This window comes from Cricetulus griseus, chromosome 3 (assembly GCF_003668045.3).
Source record: "Cricetulus griseus strain 17A/GY chromosome 3, alternate assembly CriGri-PICRH-1.0, whole genome shotgun sequence".
Lineage (NCBI taxonomy): Eukaryota > Metazoa > Chordata > Mammalia > Rodentia > Cricetidae > Cricetulus > Cricetulus griseus.
The window spans coordinates 268,929,120-268,939,446 of record NC_048596.1 but is presented as its reverse complement, the minus strand read 5'-3'; the positions used below and the strand labels follow the sequence as shown (position 1 = coordinate 268,939,446).

Genomic DNA, 10,327 nt, shown 5'->3' with positions numbered 1-10,327 from the left:
TCGGGGCTGAGAAGAGCAGGGCATCCCCTTGCCACCCACGTCTTGGGGTCCGGTCTGCAGCCCCGCTCCCCGGAGCCCGCGGGGGGACCTCCCGGCAGGCCACTTCTGCGGCGGGCTGGGCTGGGCAGGGCGCGGGCCCAGGGGCGGCGCTGTCTCATCCCGCGGCCCAGGCAGGTGCGGCGGGGCTGGCGCTCACGCGGGGCCCGTGTGTCCTTGGCCCGCAGAGATGGACCACGATGGCGGCCGCCGAGACGCCCCCGGCGCGCTGATGGAGGCCGGGCGCGGCGCGGGGTCGGCGGGCATGGCGGAGCCGCGGGCGAGGGCGGCGCGGCTCGGGCCCCAGCGCTTCCTGCGGCGCAGCGTGGTGGAGTCGGACCAGGAGGAGCCGCCGGGCCTGGAGGCAGCCGAGACGCCGAGCTCGCAGCCCCCGCAGCCCCTGCAGCGCCGGGTGCTTCTACTCTGCAAGACGCGCCGCCTCATCGCGGAGCGCGCCCGGGGCCGCCCCGCCGCGCCCGCGCCTGCCGCGCCCGCAGCACCATCCGACTCTCCCGGTGCCCCCTCGGACCCCGGTCCGGAGCGAGCTGGCACGCAGGAGCCCAGCCCGGATCCCACCACCGCCTCAGCCGCAGCAGAGCCGGTCCCCGACGGCGGCCCGCGGCAGGAGGAGGAGGCGCCAGCCCCAACACGGGAGATCGCTGGAGCCACCGAGGCGAAGCCCGAGCCCGGGCGCGCACGCAAGGATGAGCCTGAGGTGGAGGAGGACGATGAGGACGACCTCAAGGCCGTGGCCACCTCCCTGGACGGCCGCTTCCTCAAGTTCGACATCGAGCTGGGCCGAGGCTCCTTCAAGACGGTCTACAAGGGGCTGGACACGGAGACCTGGGTGGAGGTGGCATGGTGTGAACTGCAGGTGAGGGTCGGTGCCCACAGGTGGGCTGTCAGCAGATGCGTCCTTGGGTGTGTCCTTGCTCTGGCGCAGGGCTTTAGGCAGCTCTGGGGATGGTGGTGGCTGGTATGTGTCACCTTTCGTGTGGGTGTCCGGCAGGGCATAGCCATGTGTATGGATACCCTGTTGGTGCTGTTTCTGGACCTGTGCACAGGTTGAGGCTTGTCATTTTGGAGGTCAAGGCTGTCTTTGTGCAGTGCCCAATTGTGCTCTCAGTGAGAGGCACTGGAGTGGGCAATGGAGGTTCGTTCTGTCAGCTCCTGCTCCTTATAGGGCCTCAGAACCCACTTTTATTGACTCAGTAGAGACTGGAGGTAGGTGAGAGAGAAGGCTGTGCCTGGGCTCTTTTCTAGGTGGCCTGGAAGCTCCCAGCTGTCCTCAAATTAGCATCTTCCTGAACCCTATAAGATGTAGGTGTGATGGCTGCAGATGCCTGCAAGGGCTTCCTCTGACTCAGGAGTGATGCTTGGTGGGCCCTTGGGGCCCTGCTGACCAAGGCCTGGAAGCCCTGTCAGCAGCCTCCTTGTGTTCCAAGAGCCTGGTTTGTTCACAATTTAGATGTATGAGTGAAAACCGTGAAAAATGCCTGCTCTCTCTCTCTCTCTCTCTCTCTCTCTTTCTCTCTCTCTCCCCCCCTTTCCCTCTCCCTCTCCCTACCTCCCTCCCCTCCCCCCTCTTCCCCACCCCCTTTTTTCCCTTCCATTTCTATCTCTGGTTCTGTCTCTTTTTCTCTTTCATTTTGGAAGCAGAGGCTCAGCATGCATTTTTCATAACCTTGCCCTCACGTTAGCTGTGTCAGCCCTGGCCCTGAAGATTATATAAATGCAACCCTAGCCGTCCTGGGGCCAGCCTTGGAAGAGGAGGCAGCTCCTGTCACAAGGGGTGTTTACAGGCCCTCCCTTTCTGGGAGGGAGGGGCAGCTGTCAGGCAGGGGCCAACTGGGAAAGTGCTGGCTGGAGGTGTAAGCCTACCCGGCTGGCCTGTAAAGTTAGCTGGCCTTCCAGGGCTGATGCCTCCTGGGCGAGCCTGGGTGAACTGGGTGCCAGGCTGCCATCCACTGCAGGATGCCTGCACTTTGGGCCCAGAAATGGGATCCAGATGCTGTGTTCTCAGCACCTGCAGGGTGCTCTGCATGTATGCACAAGCTGGCTCATTTTGGAGTTGTTGACCTGTTATCAGCCCTTCAGAGACAGAGAGCTTCAAAGGTCTGGTCTCCTCACTCCCCTTTGGCTCTCGTAGGAAAATACGGCTTTGCGTGAGAGGGTCAGTGGTGTCCTTTGGCAACTTTCATCAGGAGTTGAGTTTCTCCCTCTTGGCTCCTATGAGAATCACATCCATCTTTTGCCTGGCATATCCTAGACCTTGCAGAGAGGCAGCCTTGATGGTGCAGAATGGGTGTGGCTGGTGGGGAACAAGGTCTATGGCCCAGGATCTAGAGTTTGCCCAGTGCTCCTGCTACCTGAAGAGGCACAGAGGAGAGGATCCGGGAAGGGGAGAAGATTCTCCATTCTGGAGAATGGCACGATTCTTGGCTCCCCACTTTCCTGCTCCTGCCAGATGACCAGTGTAGCTCTCTGAGCACCTGCTGGTGCTGCTACTATGGAATGTCACTGAGGGTAGAGGACAGAGCAGTGGTGCTATGGCACACTGATGTGAGACAGACTTCCATAGTCCACACCTGCCTATCTGGCTGAGACATTGCAGAGGCCTGGGACTCTTGTTAATTCCCCTTCCCATTAGGGCAAGACAAGTCAGTCTGACCTTGTGGGCGGGGCAGCAGAGGGTGGGACCTGGCCTCTGGCCAGGCGTCTAGGTAAAAGTGGGGTAGCTTCTGGACTTTAGTTTTGCTCCTTGGGGAGACTGGAGTCCCCCAGTAGACAGGGAAACTGTCCTCACACCTCCTTCAGTGAGAGGTACTGTTCATGTTTGGCTCAGGCTGCAATGCATTATATGGGCTTTACCTTCCTCTATCTGGTCCACCCTGGGAAAGTTCATATGACAGGGGTCTGGACCAGCGTAGAGCCCTCTGGGTGAGAGCCTCCACATCACAAGTCATATTGATGATAGGACCATTGAGTGACTGCATGATACCAACCAAGAGGTGCCTGAATGTCACAGAACCTGGAAGGATGGCAGAAGCCTGACTGGGCCATGGGATAGGTCCACCCAGAGGCCCCTGTGTGGTGTCCTGGGTCGAGGAGATAGTGGAGCAGCAGTGATTCTATAGATACTCAGATCAGGGCACAGGCTAGGAGGAGGGGGGACCCCGAGTTCTTGTTCTGGGTGGAGTTGGGATCCCCACCCATCATATGCAGAGGACCCCAGCAGGTTATGTAGGTTTCCTGGCTTTGGACCCAAGAGGGAGTCTTGTTTATCCACCATGTACTGGGTTCTTCCTGAACCTCTGAAGTCTCCAGTGTTTCCAACTGTTGGGGAGGGTTCCTGGATTCTGGGTGGCATGATGAAGGGAGGGTTTGTCAGGACTTTGTTTTCCTCCAGGGAGGTTAGCCTCCACTACCCTCTCTGGACACCCAGAGGGCTTTGGTCTGTTTACTCAGGTGCCTGCTGAGTGGCTGCTTCCTTTTCTCACCCTTGGTGGTGGGCCTAGTGTGGCCTCCACTGTGGTAAACTGCTTGAAGTCTCTTTCCAGGGTTCTGTGCCAAGGGGCGGAATCAACACAGTCACAGGCCTTGTGAGTAGCTTAGGACACTGGGTTCCCTTTAGTGACTCCGTGTTGAAAGGTTTGACAGGGAGAGCAGTGTGTACTTGTTCCACATCAAGGGCAGGAGGATGGCCCACCTTCTAAACTGTGCCCAGCTGAGCCTAAATTGTTTTTATTTTATTTTTTTAAACTGGGGGTGGGGGGCACTTAAATATTTCATCCTGTCGTCTATCCTTTGAACGCACCTTTACTCCTGCTAGCAGACCGCCTTACAGTGGCAACAGAGTAAGCAAAAACATGCCCAGAATCCTCCCTGCTCATCTTTCTCCCTGCGTTCAGGGAACTCGGTATCCCCTGCTCTGTACCTCTGTCTGCTACAGAAGTTCTGCTTGTGTTTTGTTATTGCAGGGAGGGAACAGTCTCCCAGGTGCGGCCCTGAGCCAGGTGTGGGCCCATCCACAAGGTGAAGGTGCTCAGTCCTTGGTCCTGGGCAAGCCCAGTTTTCCCATAGCAGAACGGTTTGAAGCCTAAGCAGGAAGTGTGGGGGCGGAGGCTGTGCATCTCAGTGCTGCCTGAGCCTTTCTTGCTGAGCGTGGAGGAGACAGCCTCAGGGTCCTCCAGTCTCTAAGTGGGTCCTGCTGCTGTGTAATGGGCAACAGTGCTCTTCTAGAAGAGCCGGATGTCCTCACCTCATGCTCTAGCCAGATGACCTATGTCCTCAGATGCCAGTGCTAGGAGCAGGTATCACTCAATGGGTCATCCTGTGTGACTTAGGCCTTGGAAGCCAACTCAAGTGCCCCTGAGACTTCTCAAAGGGTTCTCTCTGCCTTCATGGCACCTAGGTGAGATGGAAGTCTCAGGCCCAGGGTGGAGAGAGCCCCCAGGGTCATGCTGTGACCTTATATAGGAGGCCTGGCTGCTACCTTACCTGCTCTCATCCCTGGCCCCATGGTGTGGGGACAGGAGGCAGTGAGCCACAGTCCCAGCAGGCAATAGTGCTTGTAGGAGAGGACACTCTGAGACAGCATGGCCTGATTTGGCTGGCGGTCACCTGGCTGCCTTCCTCTCTTTTTTGTTTTTTAATCCCCTTGAGTACCTAATTTCGTTCAAAGAGCTATAATTGACAACTGGTCTGTGTTAGCGCTGAACTCACTTCCTTCATGCATGCTGACCGCAGTCTTGGTTTGGTTGGTGGAAAGGTTGGCTCTGGCTGCCTGAATGGCCTGTGGGTATGGCTTTCCCATCAGGTGTGGAGATGTGGGCACCCACACTTGGGCCCCTCCCCCTATCCTCACTCCTGAGTGGTGTCATGGGGTGTGTGTGGTGAGCCATGTGGTCAGCTATGATAACAGTCCAGGCTTCAGCTGTCATTCCTGAGGTGTGTGTGTGGGGGGGGGCACACCGTAGAGTCAGGTACTTCTACAGATGAGTGTAAGCCTGAGGGGGTTCTCAGAGGCTCAGCTGAGTCTGATTTAAGGCCAGATCTCCATGTGCCTCAGGCACAGTGGCTGTTTCTGTTCTCAGTTCCATTGAGGACCCATCTCACACATGAGGGTAAAATGGCATTTGCAGTTTGTTTGACCTGCTGTCCTTGAGCTGGTGTTTCTACAGCTCTGGTTACCCAGATGTCTGTGAGGCAGCTAGGTCTTCTTCCCATGGCATTGGCCTGGAACTTTCTGTGAAGATAGCCATATGTCTCTCCATGTTCTGTGTGCATGTTCCTTACAGGGCATTTGCTGAGTGCTGGATTTTTCTCATGTTAAACATGGGCAGGGTGTCCAGAGCTAAGACCGAGGCCTAGGCAACCTAAAGGTAGTTACTGGGATAGCAGACAGGCCAGATGGGGACTTGGGGAGGGGGCACTGAGGGCTGGAGGAGTTCAAGGTGACGTGTGATTGGCTGGGCCATGAACTGGGAACAGCCTCAGAGCTTGGGTGGGGTGTGCTGTCGCTGACGATCAGACTGGTGACTGCAGGGTCAAGAGACATCTCAGTCAAGGATGGCTCCTGAGTACTTGACCATGTGAAGACAGGCAGGCTTTGAAACTCCATGCTTCCAGGGTGCCAGGTAGGGCAGGGCTCTGTGGATGAGTTGCTACCCAGAAGATAACCTCAAGAAAAGGGAAGGTGATGGTCTAGAACAGTGGTTCTCAACCTATGGATGAAGATCCCCATGACATCAGATATTTACATTACAATTCGTAACAGTAGCAAAGTTACAGTTGTGAAGTAGCAATGAAATAATTTTATGGCTGGGGTCATTACAACATGAGAAACTGTATTAAAGGGTCACAGCATTAGGAAGGTTGAGAGCCACTGTTCCTAAAGGATCTGGTTGACCTGGTGAGCAGTGCAGGCTTTCATGCTCATTGGTCAGATGGGCTTTTGTTCAGCCTGGCCCCTGGTTCCATGCCTGGGAGTACCCTAGCGAACAGATCAGATCATGCTTCCAGGAGACACAGATAAATGTCTGCAGATCAGAGAATGCTGTGGTGGGGACTTAAAAGACTTGTGGGAGAGAGAAGGGAGTCATTTGCACTGGGGCTGTGTAAAGGCCCTGAGGCTGGGGCCAGAACAGATGGAGGAACCCTTGTATAGATGGGGAGGCAGGCAGATGGGCCTCAAGGGCAGCCTGGATGTGTGGCCAGGACTTTCGTCTGGGGTGTTCTGAGCAGAGGAGAGGGCAAGAGTACGTGGCAGGGAGCCAGGGAGAGTAGGGTGGGATGGAGGGTCGACTCTGGTGTACTCGATTGTGTTAGAGAGTGCTCGATCGATCTGAAGGCGGAGAAGGTGGGAGAGCGTGGCGGGGGCTGGACCAGCAGGATACAACACAGTTTCGCTGGCAGAACCTGCCTTTGGGAGCTTTAGGTGTGGACGCAGCTATGGAGCATGAGGCGGGGGTCTGAGCTCTAGTGGAGGCCAGGCCAGAAGGGAGGTTCCTGGAGCCCCAGCCTTGCCTGGTGGGTCCCCCAGGTCAGGTGCAAGTTCTGTCCATTGAGTCATACAGGAGGGGGAGTGCTCCCTCACTTCATGTGCTAAGTCACAATAAGGACGTATACCGTGACCTCTGTTGTCATTCTCCAGTCTTCTGTTTTGCCAGCCAGGAATCTAAGACAAGTTCATAGTCTGAGCAGTACTGGGCTGTTTGGCGTGTTCAGAGTCGGCTGCTCACCTTCCAGAAAGTTCAGTCTTACTTGTGGTTCTTCTGTGCTCTGTGGGTGTCTCTTAGGGCTTGTGGCTTGGACCTGGCTTTGGGCCGAGGCTGCAATGTGTCCAGTGTGAGTGCACAGGGCCCCAGGTTACTGTAGTGATGGAGGAGAACTTGACCTGGTCCAGTGGAGGTTTAGGCTGTGTGGTCTCCTTTGTGGTCTACTCTGGGCCAGAGGCTGTGGTGCAACTCTTGTGTCTCTTTGCAGAGCTGAGGTGGATTCTAGGGCCTCAAGCAAGTGCTGCACTGAGCAGTGCTAGAAAGGGGGCTCTGGGAGCGCATAGCCAGGTAAGATATACCACCAAAGATTCTGGCCCCGTACACAGGGGTGCTGTGTGTGTATGTGGGGGACCTTGCCATCTGGTGGGGACCTGCCATTGAGAGAGCCTTAGTGTTTTTACCTTGGGGTAGGGGGATGATGCTGGCCAACTCTCAGAATCGCATCCTATAAATCATTTGGAATGACCTGCCGTGGCCCTTATCCCACCTGTGTAGTAAACATCAGTTTGTAGCTGTGGCGATGAGTTGATCCTGGCAGGGCTGAGCCCCAGTTCCCACCTGGGGGTGGGGGAGCCCCAGAGCCTGGGGCACTGGGTTGTACCAGCCTTATCATCCAAGTTGAAGATAAGGGCCAGGGCATGAAACCCAGCAGCTGGAGTTTCAAAAGGCAAGTCAGGACCTGGATATGGCCACTGATACCCCACGGCCGAGGCTTCTGCCTAAGAGGCAGGGTGGCTGCAAACTCCCTGCTTCCCAGCATTTCGAAGTTCAGTTTTGTTCCTGGTCCCCAGACTATTGGATTACTACTTTCAAGCTAGAGTTCATTAAATATATGGAGCAAGTCTTTCCCTGTCCTGCCAGCCAGCTCCCATATAATGACATGGAGACTTATTAATTATGAAAGCCTGGCTTTAGCTTAGGCTTGTCCCACTAGCTCTTATAACATAAATTAACCTGCATCTATTAATCTACATTTTACCATGTGGCTTTTTGCCTTTCTTTCATTCTGTATGTCCAGCTCCCTCCATGTCTCGTTGGCGTCTCACTGGCATAAATTCATGTGCTTAGATGATTCTTCCCTGTTTGTTTCTCTGCATGGAAGTCCTGCCTATTCCTCCTGCCTAGCTATTGGACACTCAGCTTGTTGTTACACCAATCACAGCAACACATCTTCACACAGTGTGCAAATATCCTACAACAAATATATATGAGAACTATGGAAAATAATGAAAGAGAAGCGATCAAGATAGTGTGGTCTTGGGAGAAGGGCAGACAGATCAAAAGAATAGTAGAGAGAGCCCAGAAGACCCACACGAAGAAAGGTGATGACTCTGATAAAGGAGCCCTTTTAATGGAGTAGTGAGAGGCTTTTCAACAAATGGTGCTGGGGCAGGTAGACCTTCAAACCCACGGCTGCAGCTCAGCATAGCACTTGTTTGAGTGAGGCACTAGGATCCATCTCAGCTCTGCAAAAGGACACAAGCAAAACAAAACAAAAGGTAAAGAAAGAACACACACATTTTAGTAAACCACACAGGTCCCAGAGCGCATGCCCTTCTGAAGACTAGCCTAAAAAGCATCACATCTAAGTCCAAAATGCTCAGAAGCTAGGCAGAAGCCTAGGTGACCTTGGTTTTGGCAGTGACCTTGATGCAGCACCTAAGACACAATCCATGACAAATAATTGATAAGCTGAGCTTTATTGAAATTAAAATCTTGTCTGTGAAAGACACAGTCAAGAGGATGATGACCAGCTACAGAATGGAAGAAAATATTGACCAATGCCTCTGATAAAGGAACCCAAAACACACAAAGAAGTTTTCAGAACTCAGCAGCAAGAAAATAACCAGATTAAAAAAGAATAGCCGGGTGTTGGTGGCACGCTCGGGAGGCAGAGACAGGCTGGTCTGTGTGTGTTCAAGGCCATCCTGGTGTACGGAGTGAGTTGCAGGACAGTTAAGGCTACACAGAAAAACTCTCAATAAACCAATAAATAAATTTAAAGGATTAATAAAAATGAAAAAAAGTAGGTGAAAGGCCTAAGAGGATGTTCCTATGGCCAATAAGCATGAGATTATGTTTAGCATTGTGTGTTGCCAGGGAGATGCCAACTTAAGCCCCAATTCGAACCCCTATTAGAATGGCCAAAGCCAGAACAGCTGACAACACCAGATGCCAATGAGTACATGGAGCATCTGGAGGGCTCCCTCATCACAGCTGGGAACAGAGTGGTGGCCCAGCAATCTTCCTCTTAGCATTTACTCGGTCTCAAAGCATCGAAAGTCACACCCCCACATTAGAAACCTGTACATCAATATTGGTAACAGCTTCATTTGGAAGTGTTAAAACGCAGAAGCACCCAAGATATCCTCCAGTAGATGAGTAGGTTTTGTGGTATATCCAGAAAATGGAGTACTACTCAGCACTAAAAAGAGCAGAGCTGTAAGACGGGGAAGGGGAATGAAGAAGCTGGCCTGTGCTGAGTACACCACACCAGTGGAGATGTGTCGGTGCTAAATGAAAGAACTGCATTCGTGCTCTAAAAGGCAAAACCAAGGCTGGCAAGATGGCTCAGCAGGTGAAGGCACCCAAATGTAGGGAGAAAACTGACTCCTGAAACTTCTGACCTCTGACCTCTTCATGTGTGCCTCCTCCTAGTAAATAATTAAAAAAAATAAACTTAACCAAGAAGGCAAAGTCATGGAGGTAAAATAACCATTCAAGCAGGAATGGGGAGGGACAGTCCGAACATTGTGAGGCTATTCTGTGTGACAGTGATGTCTGTGGCTCGTCTGAGGGTACAGGGTGTTCGGCACTGACTGAACCGGCAGCCTTGACCATTGTCTCCAGGGAATAATGACATGTCTATTTTGGCTTGTTGCTTGTAATAAGTGTGCCATACCTGTGGAAATTTTCCAGCACGGGGAACTCCATCCTTCCATAACCCAGAACTTTTCCACGAAACAGTGCTTATGAAGAGAGAGGAGCCTCACTCCACCAAAAAATGCCCCAGAAATAAAAAGCCACTTATTATCCAGCAGGCCCAGCCGCCTTGATTGTGTGTTTTACTTTCTGGTGCACTGCACGTACACAGGGTGTCTCTCTTGATTTGTTGCTGTTGAGGGCTTCTGCTGTTCCCTGGTTCCTTCTGACTCAGGGATGCTGTCCTGGTCCTGAGAAGATGTTTCTAGAGAGTGTAGTTCACCTCTTCTCTGGGGAGGCAGGGAAGGGCAGGATTGGGCTCCTTGGACCAGCAGGCAGCCTTGGGTCAGGGGCTGTCTCAAGCAGGCTGTGGCCCTCACCCAGGTTTCTGAGGGCCAGCTGTGTCCTAAGAGACTCTGGCCATCAATGTTGTTATGGCCAGGAGCATGGTCCCCACCCGAGGGAGAGGGAAGGTGGTGAGAGTCTCTGCCTGCAGTCCTGGAGGCTTTGCTCAGGGTGGCTCCAGGGGTTTCTTCAGCAGGGAGCCCTTGGCCCAGGCCTCTGTCCTACAGGACCTGGACGTATCAGCT

At 53.7% G+C, this 10,327-nt stretch overlaps 1 protein-coding gene across 3 annotated transcripts in view; it reads left to right on the top strand.

Annotated features, from left to right (window-relative positions):
- The first annotated feature begins 226 nt into the window (after positions 1 to 226).
- The window catches only part of Wnk2 (WNK lysine deficient protein kinase 2), a 109,210-nt gene continuing 99,109 nt past the window's right edge, over positions 227 to 10,327 (top strand). For all 3 annotated transcript variants that reach the window (XM_035441537.1, XM_035441536.1, XM_035441535.1), the window contains exon 1: positions 227 to 910. In XM_035441537.1, coding sequence (XP_035297428.1) covers positions 227 to 910 — 684 coding nt within the window. The remainder of the gene's footprint in view (positions 911 to 10,327) is intronic.